The sequence below is a fragment of the Talpa occidentalis genome, unplaced genomic scaffold (assembly GCF_014898055.3).
Source record: "Talpa occidentalis isolate TD23 unplaced genomic scaffold, MPIMG_talOcc4v2.1 talOcc4.5, whole genome shotgun sequence".
Taxonomy (NCBI): Eukaryota; Metazoa; Chordata; class Mammalia; order Eulipotyphla; family Talpidae; genus Talpa; species Talpa occidentalis.
The window spans coordinates 52,270,179-52,296,881 of NW_023604861.1; the positions used below are offsets into that span (position 1 = coordinate 52,270,179).

The 26,703-nt window shown below is 37.9% G+C and overlaps 1 protein-coding gene across 10 annotated transcripts in view; it reads left to right on the forward strand.

Moving 5' to 3' along the window:
* The first annotated feature begins 617 nt into the window (after positions 1 to 617).
* NBEA (neurobeachin) overlaps positions 618 to 26,703 on the forward strand; it is a 575,782-nt gene continuing 549,696 nt past the window's right edge. For 9 of the 10 annotated variants that reach the window (XM_054701654.1, XM_054701655.1, XM_054701657.1 and 6 more), the window contains exon 1: positions 1,142 to 1,435. In XM_054701654.1, the coding sequence (XP_054557629.1) occupies positions 1,157 to 1,435 (279 nt within the window). In that variant the 5' untranslated portion in view covers positions 1,142 to 1,156. Of the gene's footprint in view, positions 1,436 to 26,703 lie in introns of all 10 variants that reach the window. The other variant, XM_037527157.1, reaches the window with a different exon arrangement.

The following is a 26,703-nucleotide window of genomic DNA, read 5'->3' on the forward strand; positions in this document are numbered from 1 at the left end:
CATCCAGAACAGATCACTGACAGATTCTATTTTAATTTTGCCTGTGTGTGCAGGTGTCAGCCTCTTTACATTTCATTTGTATCCTTCTCGGGACAATGCAGGATCATTTGTTTCTGCTTTGCCAGTCACTTTTTCTTTGCGAAATTCCAGGTGGACTGGATCTGGAGGAAGGGCGAAGAGGGGCCAAGGGAGGTCGTCTGCCACTCCCCTACCTTACTAGGCAAGTGGCACTGGCAGTAACAGCCGCTAGATGCAATGACGAAGACGATGAACCTCCTCCTAGCAAGACACCGAGGGAAGGAGGAGGTGTTAGCAAAGGGAAGGCACACGCACACACGCACACACACACACACACACACACACACACACGCGCGTGTCCTTCCCCACAGAGAGAAACCACCTCAAGGGAAAAACGACAAGGGAGCCACGACCCGCCCCGCCTCTGTCCGCGTGCCCGCGTCTGGCAGCGGTCCCCATGCACCTGCTCACCTGTCTATCCGCACAGGGCGACTGGGGGAGGGACGAGGGGTTTCAGGGTGGGTGGGTGGTGAGAGAAGGAGGGCAGGGCAAAAGAGGGGGTGCACCGCGGGCTCCGCCCCCGGAGGCTCCGCGCAGGCGCAGTGACCGCTACCGCAGGCAGGGGGCGGCAACATGGCGGAGTGAGCGGCGGCGTCGGGGCTTCACAACAACAGTGGCGCCCGTAGCAGCGGCAGCAGCAGCGTCAGTGCCGTCGGCCACAGCCGGAGCTTCAGCACCGGCCGGCGCTGTGGCCAGCTGCTCGCGCCCCCGGCTGTTTCGGAGCGGCGGCATCATCCCCGCGGGGGGCGGGCCGGGCCGGACGGACTGGGAGGGAGCGAGACAGGGCAGTGGCGGCGGCAGCAGCCGCACAGCTGCTGGGCGGGCGCTGCCGCTGCCGGGCAGCAGTAGCGGGCGCCGCCAGCGCCGGGGATACGCCTGAGAATAACCCACCTCCTCCGCCGGGGCGGGCGCCGGAGCGGGCCGGGCTGAGGCGCAGGCGGGGAACGGGCCCGGCGCCGCGGCGCTGGTGGATGCTGGGGCTCCGAGGCGACGGCCGGGGGGCGGGGGCCGAGGCAGGTATAACGGTACCCACGGAGGCAGCGCCGCGGCGCTTCCCTTCTCCCCGGGAGGGGAGCCAATGGCGAGCGAGAAGCCGGGCCCGGGCCCGGGGCTCGAGCCTCAGCCCGTGGGGCTCATCGCCGTCGGGGCCGGAGGCGGAGGCGGCGCGGGCAGCGGGGGCGGCGGGATGGGGGAGCTGAGGGGGGCGTCCGGCTCGGGCTCCGTGGTGCTGCCCGCGGGGATGATTAACCCTTCGGTGCCGATCCGCAACATCCGGATGAAATTCGCAGTGTTGATCGGACTCATACAGGTCGGAGAGGTCAGCAACAGGGATATCGTGGAGACGGTGCTCAACCTGGTAAGGAAAAAGGCGTGTTCTCCATCTGCCTCCCAGCCCCCAGAGCCGCCCTCCCCTCGGCGCACCCCCACCCTCCACCCCGGGGGTCGCACGCGCAGCGCGGCCCTGGGAGCGCCGACCGTCCAGCCGGTGTTGCCCGGGGGGTGACCGGCCCGCGCGCTGCCAGTGCCACATCACCTCCTCTGCTCGCCTCGGGTCCTCTCTGCCACCTGAGCGCAGTGCCCAACTCAACCCCGCTTATTATCACTTCTCGTGACTAAGTAGTAAATTATTCCTTGCTGTGCAGGTTTTGGGTAGACTTGAGAGTTTAGTTTAGGAGGTGAGGAGGCCTCCTTTTCTCTGGGGTTCTTTCTCCCACACTCTTGGCGGTGTAGCTCTCTCGGAGGAGGATGAAAGCTTTGCCCCTGGAGTCTAAATTCCCTGGTGCTGCTGAAATGTGAGAAGCGCATTAGCTCCAACTTGAGCAGCTGGGGTGTGATGTTTTCGAATGTGGAGGAAAATGCTGCAGTTTTGCATCTGTCTTTAAATATATTCCGAGTCTATGATGGAGGGTGTTGTGACTGTAAACCCTCCCCCCGCCCATCTCTTTTTAGGCAGCCTTCCTTTCTTTGTAATGTTGCCGTGAATATGCTGACCTCTTAGTCATATTTTGTGCACACAAGGTGTTAAAATTGTGAGGGCACCAAATCACACAGGTTGGTTTCTATGGTTGCCTTCTGAGAGCGTGGCATGTGGGTAAAGACTAAAGGAAGGGTGTTAAATGCAGCTCTGGGTTTTGGTTTCTTTCATGATAAGAAAGAGTTACTGCAGAACTGTGTATGACTTAATGTTTTGCGCTATCTACACAGATAGGCTAAGAAGCTTTCAAGATGTCAGGGGAAGAAATGGGAATAAGGAGAGAAGAATTATAAATTGCAGATCATTAAGAGTAGTTCGTTGTTGATGCTTTGTAAATGCAGTTTTTGCTGCAGCAAAGCTTTTTAAACAGTTTCTTCTGAAACACTGTGTAGTAAGGTTTAGGTTTTGGAAGGCAAGGCTTAAATAGGAGCAATCAGTTGACTATTGTATTTGGTGTGGAGTCACAAAAATATGCTTGCAAGGAGATTTTATAACACCCAAGCAATCTGAGTTTTCCGCTAAGCAATTAATTTTATTTTATCGGAAAACTGAAAGAAAGATGCAGCCACAGCAGTGTTGCCTTGAGACATGGAATTAGATCATACCTACTGTATGAAATTTACAGAAAAGTTAAAGCTGATTTTCTTTGTGTCAAAGATAGGAGACTGTCTTTGCTTTCTTATATTCATTACTCTTTAAATACAAAATACCTCTTTCTACTTCTGAGTGTCCTTCAAACAAATTACAAAAACTCAATCCAAGTTTTGGGGAATGCATTGCTATCACTGCATTAATGTAACCGAATTATATTCAAAACACCAGTAGAAACATTTTCTTGGGAGTTTTAATTTTAACCAGCTGCAAATACGTCAGTGCTTGCCCCCCCCCCCATTTTTAAAGAAAAGAGATGAAATAAAATATGTTAGCAGTACTGTATATCTGATAATTTTAAAGAACACATTTTACATTTTTTTCTTTTTCTTCTTTTTTTTCTTTTTCCTAACCAATAGCATTTTTACTTTAGATGCTGTACTGTTGGGTTTTTGACTAAGTATTTGTATGCTTACTTAGTACATTTTAACAGAAGAGGCATAGAGCTCTCTCAAGCTCTAAACTGATTTAAATGTAACTAGCTTGGACTCTGCAGCAGTAGTGATGTATACTGGATCAGTTCTTAAACAGATGGGGTTCCGTAGCTATACAATAGGTTAAGAAAGGAAGTGAAATATTTCTTTTGAGATAAAAAAGAAATTTAATTCTTTAGTATAATAAAAATCTACCATGAAGCTCTCAGTATGCAAACATTATTTTAGAGTTTAACTGAACTGTTAAGCATTATTATAGTATTGAAATGGCATATCCCCACATCCACATAAGATCTTGTAACTGCATTGATTCTTTGGGAATCACAAAGTTTGGTTTAAAATTTAATTGTTTGTATTTAAGAATTCCATTGATCTTTAAATGGAAACTTGGGGAAAAGAATAAATGACAAAAGGAACTATTTACTATTGTTAATTATATTGATTGTGGAAAACAAGTCGGTCACTTGATAGGTAATGTTTCTTGAGTTCTAAGTTTAATATCTTGTGTATATATTCATGGTCAAAATTTAAGCCGATTCTGAAAAATATTTGGAAATCATAGGAATATACAAAATAATTACTAAGATGTAATTCTATTAATAAAATCAGTATAATCTACTTAGGGTAGTTAGTGATGTATTTAATGTTTGTAGTCTCTAATATTATCTCTAAAATGAGTTTTTTAATTTTAATTTAAAACAGTAAATAAAGAAGTAGGTGGAAATGGTGAACTATCACAGTCCCCTTTTGACAGAAAAGGAACTAATGAAACTTCAAAAAAACTAATTTCTACCTTTATACAGAGCTCTCACCTCTGTCACTTTTGTGAAAATACTTTCTTTTTTTCCCTGTACATTCTTTCTCTATATGAGACAACTAATACTTGGTTTTTAACGCACTATTTCCAACGTGCCTTGCCCAAGGATTCAAAGTTTTGCAGAGTAAAGTTCAAGCATTTAGTGAAACATAGAATTTCTTCAACATAGCAGTGTTTGTAATTTTCCTGCTTTTGTTTGTTAAAGGCAGAGATTTGTTTCCACTATTCAGGTGGATTGTCAGGTATTTGTTGAACAATCAGCAGTATAGTAAGAAATAAAGTGAATAAATTCCATTGTAGATGGATGTATTTTATATAATGATAATATATTTAATGTAAGACATTTAAATATGGGTGGAATAACATCAGAAAAATGAATGTTAGTTTGTAAATAAGGTTACAAAGGTGAATTGTCAAGGGATTTGCATTGTAGCTTTAAAATTAAACTGATAATCAGTTACAAAATAGACATACTACTTAGTTCATTGCTTCCTTTTAAACACATTAATATATGTTTGTGTTAGGTTTTTTCTTCTTTGCCATAAATGTTATGTAAATAGCATGTGTTCTTTATAACATGGAAGTATCTTTTTTCACTGGTTTCACATAAACATTTTTGGAAAAGATAAAGCATTTGTTTAATGAAAAAATTTGCTCAGTTATTTGAGTATCTGTCATAGGTTGTATAGTTCTCTAGTATTTAATTCAGATTTTCTTCTCAAAATACTATGTGATATGTCAGTGTATCTTTATTTTAGTAGCAAGTGGTATTTCCTCTGATATTTTTATTTTTTTACATTCTAAGTCACATTCTGTAAATTGTACTGAAGTATAACAAGGTACTTTTAAGTGATTTTGTAGGTTAAGTTCTTCTCTTGTATTATGAGTCAGGGTATTTTAGTTAAAAGAAAAATTTTGTTATTCTTCTGTACTTGAATGTGACAATACCTTTTCTTCCTTGGAATTTTTTAATTTGCAGTTTGATAATCAGAATAGTTTTTATTTTATATATATTTAGAATTTCACAAATAAAAAGTGTTCTGCTTTAGAACAAAACTTAAACAATCTGCCGTGGCATCTTAGCATCATGGAAGTGTTTAATATTAATAAAAACACATTTATATTAAAAGGTAATTTCCTGCATTTTAATGTATGTTAACAGATAGGTCTTTCCAATTAACTTGAATTATATTTTATTCCTGCTATTGAGTATTGAAAATTTAAGAATGCTTATGTAAATATTGTAATTTTTGATATCTTAAGGATTCTGAAGTTTTCCACAGAATATTTAGTCAAGTAATAACACTAAAGCAGATTTTAAATAAGTATTTTATATATTTCCAGTTTTTGGCAAATATTGTTAATTAAAAATATTTCAAGTTTCCTATTCTTTTGCTGTACTTTCTCCAAACAACGTAGAGAAATTTATTGGTTCTTGCAAACTACTTTGAATCACTGATATAGCTGTTTATAAAGTTTAGTCATACACATTTTGACTTTTTATTTACATTAAATACTGTTCTGTATCAGGTTCATTTTTTGACTATACTACTTATGCTTTATGCACTGTCAGCACATCTCCTTATACAAATATATACCTATCACACTCTAGTACCATAGGTATTTTTATGTTTCTCCTCTATGCTGTAGACTCCATGAGGACTGGAACCTATCTTGTATATATTTTTGTATTTATGTGGTTCTTGATAAGTAAAATGCATGTTGAGTATGCAGGACACCATTATTTGGCAGTAGAGGAACAGTTTCTGAAATTCTGTTCAACAGTTGGGTCTGCACCTAAAATCCTCAAATAAATTAAGCTCATATAAAGTTAATGTTTTGCTTATTGCTATAACTAAAAACATGTATTGAATATATACATAATCTATGTAGGCATTACTATATACATGAATGCTATTTTACAATGTATTATAAATGAATGTTTCTTGGAATAAGAGTCTGATAAAAATCTATACATTTATGTTTATGTCAAATATGTAAGCACATAAAATAGTGTTATTAATAAATAAGATATCTAGAGTCTATAGGAATATATACTGCACTGAATAGAACTTAAAAAAAGTACTGTTAGCATTTGTCAATGTTACCAGGAATGGTGGACATATCTTGTTCTTTAATTGTTTTTTTATTGTTGCGTAGAAGAATTGGGGTGTGGGCCAGAATTGAGAGGGGCGTGAGAGGATTCACCAGAGACAGAATGGGGAGTAGAACAAGTGGATTTACTGAAATACACTGCTGGGGATCGAACCCAGGCTGAAGTGATGATAGTGCTGAGACTTAGACCCCTAGTCCACCAGGGAGGCCCTGGACATCTCTTGTTTCTGTTTGTCTGCTTTACATCTCCCCTTTTGGTAATGCTACCTCAGTTTTCCTCTGATGAAACACTCATAAGCCCATTCTTAATTTATTGGTTTACGTGGGTTTAGGTAAGCTGGGCATAATCCACTTATGGCCAGAATCACCCAGTTGGTTCAGGAATGAACATTTAATTCTAGGGGAAATACAGGTTCACTCACAGAACTCAACTCTTACTCTATCTGTTTGAGATGCTTGGACATATAAGTATACTGTAAGTATAGAATAAATAACGTACTTACACTAGAGTTGTGGGTATCTGTATCAAAATTTGACCTGTATCAGAATTTGATGCTGAGAGAAAAATTGTATTTATGATTCTGCTTGAGCACCTAGAATTTTTTGTGCCTATGGTGATTATCTTTTAACCTTTGAATTCTCACTTATAATACTTATTATTTTTGTTGTTAGCTTTAAGTCAGTTTAAGTCAGATTTTTGTCACTTGTAAATGGAAATAATCCTCACTAGCATCGTCATTAGTAACTTCAAATGGGAAATTGTAAGGACCAGCCCTTACTTATTGAAATAGAGTACAAGGCAGAGAGAACTTTGCTTTCTCTTACTAACTCCTTTTAAGGAATTTCAGAGCTGTTTTCTAAATTTTCCTTTGTGTTTTCTTTGTCCATAGAGCTACTGAGGCTAGACCTTTTGGGCTACGGAGTATTTCGATCACTTCTTGGGATCTTTGAATGTCTTTTGAGAGAGGAATTAGCTTTGGTTTTTGCTGGCATACTTGAAAGCAGAGAAGAAAATACTGTCTAGGTTAGAGAGGATTTTTCTGCCCCTAGCAGAGAATCAGAACATCAAGTACCTTGAAGGTTGTAAAGCTCATCTTTATTTATCCCAAGCTAAAATGGTAAGGAAAGATCAGAGTATAAATTAGAACCAGATAAAGTTCTGCTTTACAAGCTTCTTCCAAGCACTTTATGCGTACTGTTCCTAGCCTGACAAAGTTAACAGTCCAGTTGTAAAAAGCTTAAAGAATGTGCATTCAGACAACAAGTGATAGAATAACTGTCTCTCCTCATCCTGCTTATTGTTTTACATTACTTCGTGGAAATCATTGAGTTGAGGGTGAAGGGGATTAGTTTTGTGAAGGGATATTGCTGTGAGATTGAATATTGCTTTGAATTTGAAAACGTGGAAATCTGTATTGGTATACTATATCTTGACAAGATCTATTGCTTTGGTTTCTAATTCAACAGTTCATGAAAGTATATTAAACAAAAGCTTACTAAGCCTTTAGGGAAACTATTGGGAAACCTCAGGTCTGTTAAGCAAGACCTTTTCCTGAAGCTTCAAGAAAGGAAGTGGAATGTTCAAGCAATGCAGCTGCTAGAAGAACAATCTGAGGCATGGAGGGTAATGAACATGAGAGGTTTTTTTTTTTTCCAAGTTCAAATCATTTTTATTTATTTTATTGAAGTAATATTGATTTATTACATGATATAGGTTTCAAGTGTACATCATTGTATATCAACATCTAATTCAGTCCTTCACCAAATAACTTGGTAGACGACTTGGCATACTTCAAGAGAAGAGATATGACTATGTAAAACTTAACTTCACTAAATATAAATATGAGGTAATAGGGAGATACCATGAAAAGGAAGTGGTTAAAAGTCCTTTTGCCTGATTTATCTTCTCCTCTTTCCCTTCTCGTAATCACTAATTTGGTCTTACAGTCTAAATGTTTACCTTTGCTTTATTTAGTTCATTTGCTTGTTTGATTTTTTTTATGTACTTATCACATGGTATTTTTCTTTCTCTGACTTATTTCTCTGAGCATAACACCCTTTAGGTTCATCTATGTAGTTACAATTGGAAGGACCTCATCTTTTTTTTTTTTTAATTGCTGAGAAATATTCCAGTTTGGTATATGCCACATCTTCTGTATCCAGTCTGTCAGTGAACACTTAGGCTGGTTCTAATTCTTGGCTATTGTGAATAATTATTCAGTGAACATAGTGGTGCATATATCTCTTCTAATTGTGTTTTCATATTCTTTGTATAAATACTCAGAAGTATGATGACTGGATAATATGGAATTTATATTTTTGATTTTTTGAACAGCCTCCACTCTGTTTTCCATAATGGCTATACCAGTTTACATTCTCACCACCTGTACATGGGGTTTTCTTCTCTCTACATCCTCTCCAACATCCAATATTGGCTATTTCTTCTCTTTTGGATAATAGCATTCATGTAAGATCATCTGAGATCGTAGTAAGGATGAGTGGTAAAGATGAGTTGGCTGACTAAGGAATTCCAGTGCCAGGACAGGAAGTTCTTACTGCTCTGAATTAGTGAGTGTGATTTGTCTTATGTTCTCTACCCTTATAAATGGAAGTTGTTATTATTACATATGTTCTTGTTTTAACAATGTCTATTAATTATAGGGGCATATATAAATTTATTACGTGGTTATATATATGAAGTGATAAAGTATCATCAAGAAGAATGCACATTTGTCTTGACTAAGAATAATGTTTCTAACACTGAGATTTCAGACTTGTAATTGGATGAATTAAATTGACATTGTCTTTATTCCCCTCATTACTAATCTCCCTTGCCAGCATGAGGTGAGGAGTGCATATTTTTTGTTGTGGTTAACATAATGAGTATTTAAAAATTATGAATATAGCAAGAAATGAGTGGTCCATCACTGAACCTGAGCTATCAGTAACAAATATTGATAGTTAAAACTCTGGCCACATATTGGAGACAGACTGATAGGGTCGTTCATTCTGCTGGAGAAATAAAAAGATGCTCATCACTGGAGTTAAGATGTTGGAATCTAAGTCTAGATTTGACTGGCAACTGCTACCAAGAAGTCAGAATATATTTGAGAATGTATCACAGAGGAACCTAGAGCCAAAAGATAGGTTACTGATGGTATCTTTGAAGATACTCAAGTTAATTGTATCCACAGAATTTTTAGTGCATTAGGCTAGTACCTTTCCTGTTTTGCTTGTTGCATCCCTAAAGATTCCTGAGTAATATTTTAAATTAAATTTAAAAAAGAACCATAGGTGCTAATATTAAATGACATAAATGTTAACTTGGTAGAAGACTTGGCACACTTCAAGAGAGAAGAAATATGACTAATTAATATAAAACTCATCTTCACTAAATACAAATATGAGATAACAGGGAGATACCATGAGAGAGAAGTGGTTAAAAAGAATTATTGTTTCCTAACCATGCTAAAATAATCTTAAATGATGTTATTAGGCATGTAAAATATTAAGAAGGTTTGTGTTAATTTTTTTGGTTTTTTGAGCTAAGGAGAAATGACCCTGGAAAAGTATAAGGGTTATATGTTAGTTTCATGCTATAAAATGTTGGCAACACTCTGAATGTTCAACAATAGGAAAAGGATACATTAATGATTTCATATCCATGTTATGGAGTATCATATATAGCCATTACAACTTTATGTGCCTCAGTTTCCTGATATGTAAGAGGGCATATATACCTTATAAGATTATTACACAGAGTAAATGAATTGATATATCTAAAGTGCTCAGTACAAAGCTACGTTTATTTAGTACTTACTATTGTTATTTTTATTCTTTTTTTTTAAGGTTTATTTATTTATACAAGCACTGGGTACAGTCAGAAGCGTGGGAGGGTGAGAGAATTCACCAGAGCCAGAGCAGGGAACAGAACAGGCAGACTGATGAAATACACTACTGAGGGGAGCAGCAGGCACGGCAGGAGAGGTCTGTCGCGCCATGTGGGACCCTCGCTGGTGGCCGGGGATCGAACAGGCGCTGCAGAGGCTCCTGGCAGCTTCACAGCCCAGTGCTCAACCGCTGCGCCACGAGGGGAATCCCTGTTATTTTTATTCTTATTTTGAGCTTGAGGATCATTTGATCATAGAAAAAAAAATATTACCTAACTAAAACTCTTTTAGCTTGGAGTACCTGAATCTGGTGAATCTGTCAGAGAAGGGATCTCAGCTCAGAGGAGAGATTGTGATACACAGATCATGATCTGATGAAATTTAGGAGGTCTGTTCTGCTGAATCCTGTGTAGTCTTTAACAGGACCTCTGGGTAGTTTCTACAAATTTCCTGTTTTGAGTGAGGAGGATGGAAAACTGGGGAAGGAGTAGGCATGAGGTAATACAAGTTTGCTTGCCTGGAATCTCTTCTATATCTTCCTTCTTTCATAGTGCTAGATTATATGTAGATACCTTCCCTTATATGACTCACTTTCACCTTGTAGATGTGATGGGATAATAGTAGTATTCTAGCTAAAGAAACACTTCCTTCTGGGAATACTAGCTTAAATATTTAAAAGACTACTTGAGTAGCAAGACTAAGGGGCAAGTTAGAGGATTAAAGAACAATTTTGTTGAGTTGTTTTAGAAAATAATACATCCTGTATTTTAATAGTGCTTAACTTTTTTTTTTTTTTTAAAGATTTTATTTTTTATTTATACAAGAGCCAGGGTACAGACCAGATGCGCGGGAGGGTGAGAGGAGTCACCAGAGACAGAGCGTGGAATAGAACAGGCAGACCGACGAAATACACTGCTGAGGGGAGCCGTGGGCGAGACAGGAGATGTCTGCTGCACTATGTGGTTGCTCCGAGGCCAGTGGGGATCGAACTGGCGCTGCAGAGGCTGCAGACAGCTTCACAGCGCTGCCCTCAACTGCCTGCACCACCAGGGAGGCCCAATAGCTCTTAACTTTTTACAGTGTACTTGTGAAATTGTGCCTGCATTTTCTAGTCTGTGGATCACTCCTTTTTCACATATCATTCCTTTTTTTTTTCAAAGATTTATCTATTTATGCATACAAGAACTGGGGTACAGGCCAGAGATGCTGGGGGGTGAGAGGATTCACTAGAGACAGAGTGTGGAACAGAACAGGCAGATCGACTGAAGTACACTGCTGAGGGGAGCAGCGGGCGAGTCAGGAGAGGTCTGCTGCACCATGTGGGTTGCTCCCTGGCTGGCCGGGGATTGAACTGCTGCAGAGGCTACGGATAGCTTCATAGGTTGCATCTTAACCCCTTGCACCAACAGGGAGACCCGTCATTTCTTTTTTACAGATGTGGAAACTAAGGCTGCATTATTAAACAAAATGTACCAACTTAGAAATTATCTCGAAGGCCAGATTTGAGATGGAGGGATGATGCTGGGAGGGAAAGGGCTGGGAAAACTCAGTTGAATCTGTGGTCAGGAATGCTGCCTGTAGAGAACTTGGGACAAGTGTTCACAGGGAATAAAATGAATGCAGCAATAATTTGATGAATTTATACACAAGAATGACTTAATGAGAATTGTATTATGAGCTATGAATTTTTGAGTTTGGGGGAATAATTGGCCATAAAGGTTTTAAAAATGGTAACCAGCTTAGAATTTTAAACCTTTCATTAGATAAAATATGGATACTGTAAATATTAATCTAAATCAGGGTAGTTCTGTGTATTAATATATATTTTATTTGAAAAAAATCAACTTGTTATATTAGCATTCATTCTAAGAACCAACATATATTTGCTTGGATAAAGCAAATGAGTTATAGAGGGAATTATGCTAGGAACCGGATAATATGATTTCCAATAATTGTGATTCCTCTTTTAGTTTACTAAAAAAACCAAAAATTGATTAATAGCAAATTTTATGCAAACATAAATGTCTAGATATATTTCTCTTTAATACATACTTTCATTTTCTAAGATAAATAGCCTCCAGCTGATTTAAACATGGTTATTTTATTTTAAAATTAAAAAAATAATTCCTGTGTGGTGATTGGCATTTATAGATTTGATTTGCTTTTATAAATATGTTTTTAATATCTTCTCCCACCCCCTCTTGAGTAAATGGTGGCTTACTTAAATTGTATAAGTAATCTATTGTTAAAGTTAAAGGGGCTTGTCTAAGGTTGAAAAGCAGTTTAGTGCACAAGTCAGATTCAAAGCTGTATGTTCCATTTCCAGCTTTTTTGCTCTTTACACAATTTCCTTTGATGATGATTCTGATGATGATAGTGATAGTAGCTTACAACTAAAGTCTTGCATGCCAAGCACTATGTTGAATATATGATGTGCTTTATCATTTCATCCTCTTGATATGGAATGTAAAATCTTCAGTGAATTAAAAATAGTCATTGTCTTTTTAAATTAAACCAAGTCTGCTGTCTTGTGTTTTCAGTGCTAATTATATAAGCAGTATTTTATTATGAAATGTCTTAGAATTATTTTACTTGATTTGTACTAATCCTCTGTAACTTGATTACCCTTTTGAAGTCCTTGAATTTATATTAAGTATTTAAATTCTTTAAAAAATCTTAGGAGTCATCAGTGGGAGAATGTTCCCTTATTATATTGACTGTTTCTTGCTGTTACATTTCTCAAGTGATGTTCTTCCATAATTTGTCTTAAAGAACTCATGTTTCAAGAGTAGCTCGATATCCTACTTAACTGACCTCTTCCGCGATCCCCCCACCCTTTATGTGCTCTCCCATCTGCAGCCTCTACAGTGCATGTTTGATTTCCGGGCGGCCAGGGAAATACCCACATGGCATGGCAGACCTCTCCTGCCTCACCTGCTGCTACCCTCAGCAGTGTCTTTGGTCTGTCTGCCTGTTCTGCTCCCCACTCTGTCTCTGGTGAATCCTCTCACCTTCCCATGCCTCTTGCCTGTACCCCGGTTCTTGTACAAATAAAAATAAATCTTAAAAAAAAATTTTGTATGTATCTCAAATTCAGAAATTGCTCCTTCTATTTGAATTACTTATTTACTTGTCATATTACTCTAGAGACTGAGTCTTTTTTTTTATTTTAAATTTTACATATTTTTTACATCATTTTTCATTCTTGCTACATCATTTTTCATTTTTGCTACATCATTTTTCATTTTTGCTACATCATTTTTCATTTTTGCACAATGTATGCATTTTCATCTTGGTTATAGTCCCCATTCAATTCCCACCACTCTTGTTTTGATCCTACTCCTTGAGGTCATAGCATTGTCTTGCTCACCTTGGTATCATGAATTTGGTATCACAGAATTTGGAATTTTGGCTGCTTTGTGAACTCTGATTGGAACAGAATTTTTTCCCCATGTTTGATAGTGTTTACTTGGTTTGGTCACTTCTGACTTGGGTAAAAATCTTGTCTTTCTAAGCTATTCTGGTTCTTTTAATTTCTGTGTTTGCTGTCGCTTGAACATTTCGGTGTTTTTTTTTTTTTTTTTGAGGAGTGAATAGAGATACATTTAAAAAAAGTGTTTTCTGGGTATCTGAAGAAGGTAAGGCCTCATGGTGTCTTCAGATCTGGTGAATAGCCTTACTCTTATCATTTACATAGGAAGGAATGAGAATCAGTTAGGTTAAAATCCTCTTGTCTTTTTTTTTTTTAATATTTATTTATTTATTTAAACAAGCACTGGGTACAGTCAGAAGTGTGGAGGGTGAGAGAATTCACCAGAACCAGAGCTGGGAACTAAACAGGCTGACCAACGAAATACACTGCTGAGGGAAGCAGCGGGCGGGGCAGGAGAGGTCTACGCGCTATGTGAGACCCTCACCCGAACCGGTGCTGCAGAGGCTGCCGGCGCTGCCCAGCACTCAATTGCTGTGCCACCAGGGGAGGACCATGATCCTCTTGTCTTTTACAGTCTATTAACACCTATATTACCTGACTCTTAGTTTGGTGCTCTTTTCATTTATCTTAGTGCCTACCATTCTGCCTTCTCTCAGCTTATTTGGGGCTAAAATTTATAATTGAGTCATCCTAACCTAGTTTCTAGGAGTGGTAAGACATTTATTCTTAGTGAATAGCTGAGAAGGGAAAGTATACACAAAAAAGTTTATTTTCAAAATAATCCATTTAGGTGAGCCCTTGCTAGAAGACAGTGAGTTCTCTCCTTAAATCCTTGAATCCCTATGCATGAGTCTAAGGTAACAGAGTAGCATAAGTTGTGGTGTTACCAGATTTCTAAAATCTTTTGTTAGTTTTATTTCTGAATTGCTTGTTCCTTTTTTTCTCTGAAACACCGCAGATAATTTCAGGAGGCAAAACACCATGTTGTTAAATGTAGTAGTTTCACGAAGCTTTAACATTTTACTTGTTATTCTATACTCTATCTAACCATGAGTTGATATAAGTGCTATCACTGGGAAGTGAATTTCTCCAAATGAATCATTTGATTACTATATAAATTTACTAAAGACTATTTTCCATATACTATATTAATTTAGTTACTAATTACGTTGACAATCATTTTAAAGAATGCTTCACCACAGCAAACTTATTTTCAACAAATAGGCATGTGGATTTCAATAAAGAAAATGAATTTTTAATATTGGTGGTTAATGTGGCTTTAAAAATCAGTAAAAATTTTTTTAGTTTGTTTTTCTCAACATTATTGTTGCTAGGTTTATTTCAAAGCTACCCCAGCTTGTTCAAATCTTTGCCTTTTTAAAAAATTGGGTAAAATATATATAATAAACATATATAATGAACTTTACTAACTTAACCATTTTTTAGTGCAGTTTAGTGGCAATATGTGCATTAACATTGTTGTATAACTATCAGCACCATCCATTTCCAGAAGTTTTCAACTTCCCAAATTGGAAATCTGTACCCACTAAATAGTAATTCTCCAGACCCCCTCCACCAACCCTCGGCAACTGTTATTTCTACTTTTTGTCTCTATGAATTTGGCTACTGTAGTTATCTCATATATGTATAGAATCACACAGTACTTGTCCTTTTGTGTTTCAGTTATTTTGTTAGGGGGAAATGATTCAGGGCTGCTCTACAACAATTTCTCTTAGCATATACTTTCCTTGAGTAGCAGTTTTTGATTCAATCCAGTCTCCATTGGCAACACAGATAAAGTTCTGTCACTAATTTAAATGCTGTTTATAAATCATAACCCACATGTACCAGACTGTTAATAGAACCTAAACAACACAATCTTCAGGAAGAAAAAGTAATTTCTATATGACTCAGGTTTTACTTATCTTTCTTGAGTACTGGGTGGGGATGAGAACATGATGATAGTAGATGATAGTAATATTGCTTCAAAAATTTATTTTTCCTCTGTCCCTATGTTAGGGGGAAAACGATGTCCTAAAGCTAATTCCATACAGGCTTTGTGGACTCCACCCCCACCCCAGGCCAAAACCAAAGACACTGGGAACTCCAAATCCCATCACCACCAAAGGGAAGGTGGCTGGGACCTGAGGGTGGGGTTAAGCAGCCAGGTTGGTATAAGGCCAGACACGTGGGCTTTGGAGGGGTTCCCCCATTTTGGCTCTCCGCCAGCTCTGAGAGTGCCTTTAGGTTTCCAGGTCGGCGGATCGGTTAGGACGCATTAAAGACTTTATTTCCCTATTTTCTCCCTGAGTTGTACATTTCCTTATTTCCTTTTCCCTTGTAAATAAACCTTTTATTAACCTTTTGTGTATGCCTGTAGTGGAGTATAAGTCCCTTTTAAGCGCGTGGGTGAGGACCCACAGCCAGGCAACCCGTTCAATATCGGGGCTGCGCTATAACACCTATAGTGTAACTAGATGCTCTTCATTCTCTTATTCTGAAAGTTGTTTAAAAAATTCAACACCTAGCCTTAGTCCTGTAAAATCTTCTTTGTTACAAGCATAAAATGAACTATTTTAGACTGTCAAGACAGACTCACCGTGGAGGAGGTGAAGAGACTCAGCAGGCCAAGCTGGAATTCTTTTGAGTAGGCACAAAAAAAAAAAAAAAAGAGTCCAGGCACACATATGAATCATTTTTCTCTTGTCACATAAGCAATCATTTATAAAGACAGTGGCTACTTTGTTACAGTGATTTAAATTTCTTAAGGAATATTGACAAGTGATTTTACCCCAGCTTCTCCTTCATTAAAAAAAACAAAAAAAACAAACTTCCAATTAATTTTTGCTCATGAGGTTATTAATGCACTTGCATTAAAAATCTTTGTTTAAAAATTTAAAAAAAACCCCTTCTATAGGGGTAGGACGGGCCACTGAGCGGGTTTTCTGATCCAGCAGACCTAGAGGAGGAGAGAGTCCTGGAGACCTCAGTGGGTTTTGCTGGCTTTTATTGGGATTACCAGGTACATGGTAGTCAGGGGTGCTGGGGGCCGGGAGGCTGGCAGGACTCCCAGCCCCCAGCAAGTCTTCACTCTTTCTGGGCTGGGCTCTCTGGCCTTCTCTCACATTCTCTCTGCTCTTCTCATGGCTCTGCTTCTCTCTCGGCTTCTCTGCTTCTTTCTTGGCTTCTGCTGGCGTCCCCGTGATGCCGCCATTAAAAGCTCAGTCTTAACCCAGGTGAATCCCATCTACCTATGCCCACCCCCTACTCCAGGTGCCCGCCATCAGGCCTGCATTTGGGACCACAGGGTTCTGTCATCCATCCTAATGGCGGGAGGGCAGAAAAGCCTTTTACCTTAACCTTTTACCTTAACCTACACCTTCTTATAAAACTTGTCATTACAAGCTTCTAGAGAATATAGGCATATCTGTTAGATCTCATTTTATACAGTATTACAGCATCTGAAGATGATATCTTTAGTTTTAACCTTGTTTTTATGTTTTTAAGAACTAGCATGCATGTATAATTTATAACCTTTTTATACCATTTGAAATTATTATTTATATGGCTCATAAAATTAGCTATAAAAATTGTAACATTTTATTAAAATAGAGTTAATAGTTTTCTAAATCTAGAAGAAAATTAAATATTCAATATATTTCTGCTCTGATATAGTTCAGTATCAGGATTATCACGATAGTTTCCCACCCACTTACCCCCCCACCCCCGCAGCTGATCTGGCATTAGGACTGTTCTGTCAGATGTTTCTTCCTCTTCAGGGAAATTCTGTCCCCTCATCCCACCCTGTAGGGTAAGGTAAAATGTCAGGCTTTTCTGCCCTCCCGCCATCAGGATAGATGATGGATCCTTGTGGTCCTGAATGCATGCCTGATGGCGGGTACCTGGAGTAGGGTATGGGTATAGGTAGATGGGATTACCTGGGCTACGACTGGGCATTTAAGGGCCGCGTCACGGGGACATCAGCAGAAGCCAAGAGAGAAGGTCGGAGAGCCCAGATAGAGTGAAGACCTGCTGGGGCCTGGGAGGCCTGCCAGCCTACCAGCCCCACAGTGCCCCTGCCTGCCGTGTACCTGGTAATCCCAATAAAAGCCTGCAAAAAACCACTGAGGTCTCTGATTCCTCCTTTACCCGGTCTGCTGGATCAGAAAACCTCCTCAGTGACCATTCCTGTCCTTACACACCCTTTAATGAACCCTGGTTTTTCCTTTCTGCAAATCAAATTATAGTTTTTCATTTTACTAGTATTTAAACATGTAAAGAATGTTTCCCCTCCAAAATGTTGGAAACTAAATCTAATATTATATGTAATAATGTAGCAACTATTTATAAATTATTATATTTACTTGTCATTTTTTTTTTTAAAAGGCTAGGTACATAGGTTTTTATTTATTTATTTTTATTTATTTTTACTATTTATTTATACAAGCCCTGGGTATAGTCAGAAGCGCAGGAGAGTGAGAGAATTCACCAGAGCCAGAGCGGGGAGCAGAACGGGCAGACTGATGAAGTACACTGCTGAGGGGAGCAGCGGGCGGCAGGAGAGGTCTGTGCACCATGTGGGACCCTCGCCCGGTGGCGGGGGATCGAACCGGCGCTGCAGAGGCTGCGGGCAGCTTCGCAACCCAGCGCTCAACCGCTGCACCACCGGGGAGGCCCTACTTGTCATATTTATTTTTTTTTTCATTTGATATCGTAATATATATTTTTAAAGTCTCCCCAAGTGGGCAACAGATATATACATTTTTTTTAAATAATAAATTTTATTTTTATATTCCCCCATACAATTGCAAACCCCCATTCTGACCCCAATCCCTCCCCTCCCGCCCCCCACCCCCAAAAAGTGTCTCTGGTTCATAGTTTTTTGTTGATTTTGATTTTCACTTTTTTATAGTTATTCATTTTCCTGGTCCCTTATTTAAGTTTTCTAGATTCCTGCTATGAGTGAGACCATCCGGTATTTTTCTTTTTCTTTTTGGCTTATTTCGCTGAGCATGATCCCTTCCAGCGCCATCCATGTTGCTGCAAATTGCATGTGTTTATCTTTTTTGAATGCTGAGTAATATTCCATGGTATATATGTACCACATCTTCTTGATCCAGTCATCTATTTTTGGGCATTTGGGCTGTTTCCAAAGCTTAGCTATTGTAAATAGTGCTGCTATAAACATAGGGGTGCAGGTGCTCTTTGGAATTGATGTTTCTGTGTCCTTTGGGTAAATACCTAGGAGTGGAATTGCTGGATCATATGGAAGCTCTATGTTTAGTAGGTCCAGAAATCTCCACACAGCTCTCCATAGTGGTTGGACCAGTTTGCACTCCCACCAACAGTGCAGAAGAGTTCCTTTTTCTCCACAACCTCGCCAACATTTGCTGTTGTTAGTTTTTTTAATATGTGCCATTCTCACTGGTGTAAGATGGTATCTCATGGTAGTTTTGATTTGCATTTCCCTGATTACAAGTGATGTTGAACTACATCAAATTAAAGAGCTTCTGCACAGCAAAAGAGACAATAACAAAAACAAAGAGAAACCCCACCAACTGGGAGAACATTTTTGCACACAACACTAATGATAAAGGACTGATCACAAAAATCTGCAAAGAGCTGATGAGATTCAGCAACAACAAAGAAAATAATCCAGTCAAAAAATGGGCAGAAGAGCTAAAAAGAAACTTCTCTGAAGAGGAAATGCAAATGGCCAACAGGCATATGAAAAAATGTTCAACATCACTTGTCATATTTCTTAAGCTTTCATATTTGGTGGTGTTTCATCCTTCCCAAAGTGAGGTTTTCACATGAGTATCTGTTCCTATGAATAAAATATACTAAGGCATGAGTTTTGTGTTTTTCCCTCTGGGTGTTAATCTCTTCACATGTTTGTTTCCTTGTTGTTATTGTTGAAGGGATCACCTGGTAGACAGAGGGTGGTAATTGTAACGGGATGGGATTGTAGGTGCGGTGTTTTAACCATTGATCATATTAAAGTTAGACCCAAATAGAGATGTAACCCATTTCCTTGCTTTCATTAGTACCACACCAATTAGTGTAATACTAAACTAATTGGTCATAGTTAAACAAGATTGCCTGAATTGTCATGGAATTGTTTGGAACCACTAACACTTCTCATCTGCCCTTGGGATCAAAAACATTCATTTTTAGAATGGTTAACTTACTTGTTTTAGGGGTGAATTGAGTGACTATGAAGACAAGTTTTTCCTCTGTGAAAATACTAATTTAAATCCTTTCATAGGAAGTATATTGACCAAATACATTATAGTCAGATTAGCTGATTTTTTTTATTAATTATATTGTACCTTATAAATTCTAGAAATGTTTTAACCTAATTAGTGATCTGTACTCTGACAGGTAAACTAATATATTTTAGTTACCACATGTCATTCAGAATGACAGCTAAACCCTATTACATTGAAAAATTATGCTGCCAATCTCTGAAATAAATTAAAAATGACCTGCTTAGAAAATATGACATATAGATATTTACAGCAGGGATTTCAGTTCCATTGAAGGAATGTTTGGGATTTTAAATCAATATGGTATTGTATTTATATCTTGGAGCCTTAATTTATATTTGTATGTGAAAGGAATAAAGGTATATTAATGGGGAGGTAGTTTTTGAGAATAAAACTTGATAATTGGATGTATCCGTACTAATGGCATTTTTGACTATTTGTTGAGAAGCTACTCTACTAATGTAGATTGGGCCTGAAGAAAAATTAGAGAGCTTATAAAGTTTGGCTTGTAATATGATAGTCGTATATTAATGTTTAATATACATTTACTGAATGATACCATTCTACAGTTGACTTAATTATTTCCAAATTAAATGAATTATTTGAGATGTAGTATTATGTTTTTTTTAGTTTGCAGGTTATGTAGTTCAGTTATTCTTGGCTACTTCTTCATGTCTCCCTTACCCTCATGACTTAAAAACCAGTCTATTAGGTCTGAATATTGTCTAGGTGTCAAGGAAATCATCCAGTAACCCTTTGGGGTTTTCTTTTTCTTTTCTTTTTTATTTATTATTTATACAAGAGCTGGGGTACAGGCCAGATGCATGGGAGGGTGAGAGGATTCACTAGAGACAGAGCAGGGAACAGAACAGGCAGACTGAGGAAATACACTGCTGAGGGGAGCAGCGGGCGAGACAGGAGAGGTCTGTCTGCCATGTGGGTTGCTCCGAGGCTGGTGGAGATCGAACTGGCGCTGCAGAGGCTGTGGACAGCTTCACAGCGCTGCGCTTGACTGCCTGTGCCACCAGGGAGGCTCCCTCTGGGGTTTTCTAGGCTGGCAAATAATCAAAAACTCATCAGCCAGATTGGTAAGAGAAAAACATAAGTTTAATAATAACATGTATACCTTGTCTGTACATGGGAGAGAGCCGAAAAACTGAATAATATGCTTTCAGGTGCCTTCTTAAACAGCTCAGGTAGGACAGGATTCTGTGGGGGTAGGAAGGGAAAGGTGAGGTCGGGAACTTACCAGGGAAGCCACAGTGAGCAAATGTACACTAGTCAGGCAAATATAGTTCTGCCTTCTTCATTGAAAAGAATTAGGAAATGCAAATGGCCAACAGACATATGAAAAAATGTTCAACATCACTTGTAATCAGGGAAATGCAAATCAAAACTACCATGAGATACCATCTCACACCAGTGAGAATGGCACATATTAAAAAAAACTAGCAACAATAAATGTTGGCGAGGATGTGGAGAAAAAGGAACTCTTCTGCTCTGTTGGTGGGAGTGCAAACTGGTCCAACCACTATGGAGAGCTGTGTGGAGATTTCTGGACCTACTAAACATAGAGCTTCCATATGATCCAGCAATTCCACTCCTAGGTATTTACCCAAAGGACATAGAAACATCAATTCCAAAGAGCACCTGCACCCCTATGTTTATAGCAGCACTATTTACAATAGCTAAGCTTTGGAAACAGCCCAAATGCCCAAAAATAGATGACTGGATCAAGAAGATGTGGTACATATATACCATGGAATATTACTCAGCATTCAAAAAAGATAAACACATGCAATTTGCAGCAACATGGATGGTGCTGGAAGGGATCATGCTCAGCGAAATAAGCCAAAAAGAAAAAGAAAAATACCGGATGGTCTCACTCATAGCAGGAATCTAGAAAACTTAAATAAGGGACCAGGAAAATGAATATAAGAAAGTGAAAATCAAAATCAACAAAAAACTATGAACCAGAGACACTTTTTGGGGGGTGGGGGCGGGAGGGGAAGGATTGGGGTCAGAATGGGGCGTTTGCAATTGTATGGGGGAATATAAAAATAAAATTTAATATTAAAAAAAAAAAGAAGAAGGCTTAAGTCTTCCTGGTACAGTGAGGGAGATACCCTTTCAGAGAAAAAATTAACATGTAAATGTCCTTTTCAAAGACAACTGTTGCTTGGCCTTCTGAGCTCCTCCAATGAAATGAACCTCTTGTCCAAAGGCTGTGTTTTGGTGTGGTGGATTTTTGCTCCCCTATAATATATATACACATTTTATCCTAACTCCATATTTGAACACCCATTCTTTTTATTAAACACAGATTTATTGGATGCTCAGTATATATAGTGCTAGGAATTGAGAATATAAGAAAATAGCATCCAGGAGTTTGTAGTTCTGTAGGGGGTGATAAATGTGTAATGTGGGGGTGAAAAATACATGATGAAATGTGTAAATTCTCTGATAGAAATAAAGTAGAGTGTAGTGGGCTACACTGAAGGGAGAACTCTACCAAGGGAGTCAAGGGAAGCTTTCAGAAAGATGATCACACTTAAGTTTTGAAAGATGGATGGATGCATCTAGAACTGTGTAGTCATAGTGGCACTAGCCACATGTGACTAGTGAGCACTTAAAATGTTCTTTTAAGCATAAAATGCATACTTGATTCTGAAGGCTTGTTATAAAATGGAAAATAACTTGTCAATAATTTGCAAATACTGATTACAGGTCAGATTGATATTTTAGATGTAATTGGTTAGACAATATAAATTAATTTCACTTTTTCCTTTTATATTTTTCTTTTAATGTGGCTAATATAAACTTGAAAATGATACATTTGGTTTGCATTACATTTTTTTGCATGGCATTGATTTAGTAGGGGGCATCTTAAAAGTGAATGAAACATTGGAAGTATAGAAAGAAATTAATAGATATGTTTGAGCCACTCATATTTTGTGTTTTTCTGTTATGTGTCATTAAACCTCATCCTGGGTTATGCATTTTTGAATTAATAGCAACAATTTAGAAACCACAAGTCACTGGGGAAGGCCTTGTTCTCTCTGCTCTGGTAAAAGTTGCCTAAATAATTCATGGAAATCAATGTGGTAACAAATTAAAATGCATTTTATTGTCAGCAAGTACTTTGGCAGGCACATTGTAAACATTGCTACAGAGTCTAAGAAACTGTTAGAGTAAAAGGTAGGAGTTTGTGTTAAAGTCCAGTGAAAGTACTGTTTTTCCAATGTGTTATATTACTTGCTAGACTATTTCTTAATGAAATAAGCAACTGCTTTTTGTGAATTACTATTTTAAAAATGTATGTGAAAATATTCCTTTGGGAATCTATGCATGCCATATTTGCCTAAACCATAAATTGAAAGTAGATTTAACATTACCAGAAAACCAGTATATATAATAGCTCTATCTCTGTGTCTCTGTGTATCTATGTCTGTTCTCTCCCTTTTTCTCACACTCTGTCTCTGTCATTCTCACATGGGTGCACAAGCACAAGCACAAGCACACCCACATCCATCTGTCTATTGCATGTGTTTATTTATCAAAATAAGAGTCCTCTATTGTATTCAGGTTACTAATTTTAGTATTAATTTTCAGGACACCTTATTATAAACAGGACTGAATTGAATACTAGAATGCTGTTGCTTGGTGAAAATTCAGAGATTGTATTGCAGATGTGGAAACCTAGGTGTGGAGTAGTTACTGATTATAACCTGGCTACTCAGTTTTTAAGTTGTACTGTAGGAGTAAACTTTGGGTCTCTAAATTTCTAATATAACAGTTATGGCTTACTATATTAACTTGAGTTTGTTGGGTTTGGTGTATTAGTTTGCTAGTGCTGCTGTAACAAATACCATGGACTATGACTTGAGCAGCAAACATTTGTTTTCACACAATTCTGGTGACACAAAGTCCAAGATCAAAGTGTCAGAAGCATTGGATTTTATCTGATCTATCTCCTGGGACCAGAGATGTCCACATCTCCCTGTGTCTTCATTTTATTTTTCCTCCTGTGTAGCTGTGTCCTGATTTCCTCTTCAAATAAGTATACCAGTCATACTGGTATACCAGTCATAGGGCCCACCCATATGACATCATTTTACCTTATTAGTGCTTTAAAAGTCCTGTCTCCAAATACAGCTATATCATGAGGTTCTGAGGGTTAGGATTTAAACATGAATTTTGCAGAAACACAATTCAGCCTGTAACAGCTGATCAAATTTAATCAAAGTGAACATGAGAAAAAAATGATGGTAATAAAAATATAACATATTCTGTATGTAATACTCTAAATTCTGTTAAAAATTACACTTTTTTTCTGTTACGGAAATCCATTACTTTCTTTCTTTGAATTCATTCTTTTCTTCTTTTTATTATGTTCTCCATTATGATTTATTTTTATATATCTTCATCTATGCATCCAAAGGCAAGGCTTATGTGTTGGTATGACTTTAAGACCAAACATATTTGACAGCTAATTGATAAGAAAATAGTTTTATGTACTGCAATGTTTGTAAAATACTGAAATCTTTACTTTTATTTAATAATAGCAACAATACTACCAATAATAATGAACCTCTGTTGAGCTCATATGACGTACCTGACAGACATCCTGCTAAGTGCTTTATATAGATCAAATCTCATAAGAGTCCCACGAGATTAGGTAGGGTTTTACAGGTGAGGAAACTAAGCTTTAAAGATAAGCAGTGCTTCCAAGATTTTATTTATTTTTTATTTATTTATTTTTTAAAGGTTTATTTATTTATGCAAGCACTGGGTACAGTCAGAAGCGCGGGAGGGTGAGAGAATTCAACAGAGACAGAGCTGGGAGCAGGACAGGCAGACTGATGGCCGGGGCTGGAGCTAGTGCTGCAGAGGCTGTGGGCAGCTTCGCAGCCCAGTGCTCAACCACTGCGCCACCGGGGAGGCCCTGCTTCCAAGATTTTAAAGTAAATGCGTGAAATTGGGCTTCAAATACAGGTGGTAATTGCTGTTTACTTCTGCTTTTCTAGAATTCTTAAAAAATGAATTTACTGTTGTCTTAAAACCTGGCTTTACTCTTTTGGAGATTAAGATGAAAATAGCGTTATGTGCTCATAGGTTTTGTGATAACTATGGCAAGTATTCAGCACACTTAGGGCGTTAAATTTTGATTCTTTTTTTCTCACATTTTATTAATTTGTCAGTCTGTTACATAACTATATAAATATGGGAAAACAACTTCACATTGTCATATGTATACATGCTTCACTTACCTTCCACCAGAGTTCCAGTGTCCATGACCTGTCATTTTCCTACCCCATACGCATCCTTCTCCTTCACCTCCTCACGTTCCCGCATATGCTTTCCTTTAACCTTGTATATTTTTCATGGGTCTAAGAATTATTTTTGCTGTTCTTTGCCACTTTGCTTGCTTGCTTTGGTTATTTATACCCATTAATAAGTCTAACCATCTGGTAACTGTCTTTCATTTTCTGACTTATTTCATATAGTGAAATCACCTCAATATCCAGCTGTATTGTCTCAAAAGGCACAATTTCATCATTTTTAATAGCTGAGTATTATTTCTTGAATATTCTAAGTATTCCCCAATTTCTTTTTCCAGACATCCGTTGATAGGCATTTAGGTTAGTTCTGTGATTTGGCTATTGTGAATAATAGCCACTATTATTTCCCTGGTCAGAAATGATGGTGAGTATGTTTCCAAGTTCCTGTAGGCCAGTGAATGTCTTGGGAAAATGTCCATTTAAGCCTTTTGTCAATTTTTGGACTGATTTTTTTGTTGCTGAGGTGTATGCATTCTTTAGATATGTTGGAAATTAATTGCTTATCAGATGTGTCCAAATGTCTTCTACCAGTTTGTAGGTTGTCTTTTTGGTGGTTTCTTTTGAGCTATAAAAACTTTTGAGATTGATTTATTTCCATTTGTTTATTTTTCCGTTTATTTCCACTGTCTTTGGAGTTGATCTCCAAATAATTTTCTGTCATTTATATCCAGGAGTGAATCACTTATGTTTTCTATTATCCATTTTGTGGTCTGAAGTCTTCTATCCAAACATTTAATCCACAAAAATTAATTGAGTTAATTTTTATGTATGGAGGTTTTCCTTTCTCCATTGTCTCATCATGGTTCCTTTGTCAAATATTACCTGTCCATATTTGTGTGGATTTATTTTTGTGCTTTCTATTCTATTCCATTGGTCTGTGTTTTTGTTTTCACTCCAGTAGCATATTGTTTTGACTTCTTTTGCTGTATAGGGAGTTTGATGCCTCCATTTTTCTTCTTTCCTATCAAGATTTCTTTCATTATTTGGGGCCTTTTGTGGTTCCATAAAAATTTTATAATTACTTGTTCTATTTCCTTGGAAAATGCCTTTGGGGTTTTAATAGTACGTAGGTTGAATCTATAAATTTCTTTAAGTGGAACGACCATTTTATCTGTGTATTCTTCCAATCCATGGACACCTATATTCCATTTTGTTGTGTCTTCTTTTATTTCCTTTGGCAGTGTCTTAGAGTTTTCAGTATCTAGGCCCTTTATTTATTTGGTTAGGTTTATTCCAAAGTATTTCATTCTTTTTGTTGTGACTGCAAATAGGATATTTTTCTTTATTTCTTTCATCTAATTTATTGTTTATGTATAGAAATGCAACACTTTTGTATGTTGATTTTATATTTTACTTTACTATATTCAGTGTTTCTAAGAAATTTTTGTAGAATATTTTTGCTTTTTTGTGTATCATCTGTTAATAGTGATAATTTTAATTACTTTTTTGCTATTTGGATTCCTTTGATGTCTTTTTCTTGCCTGATTCCTTGGCCACAACTTCCAATATTGTGTTGAACAGTAGCAGTTAAAGTGACATCTTTTTCTTGTTCCTGATCTTTGGGGAAATACTTTCCTTTTTTTTTTAACCAAAAAGTATAAAAATGACTGTGAGTTTGTCTTTTGTAGCCTTGATTATGTTAAGTTCTTTTTATTCCATAAATGGGTATTGAATCTTATCAAATGCTTTTTTGACATTT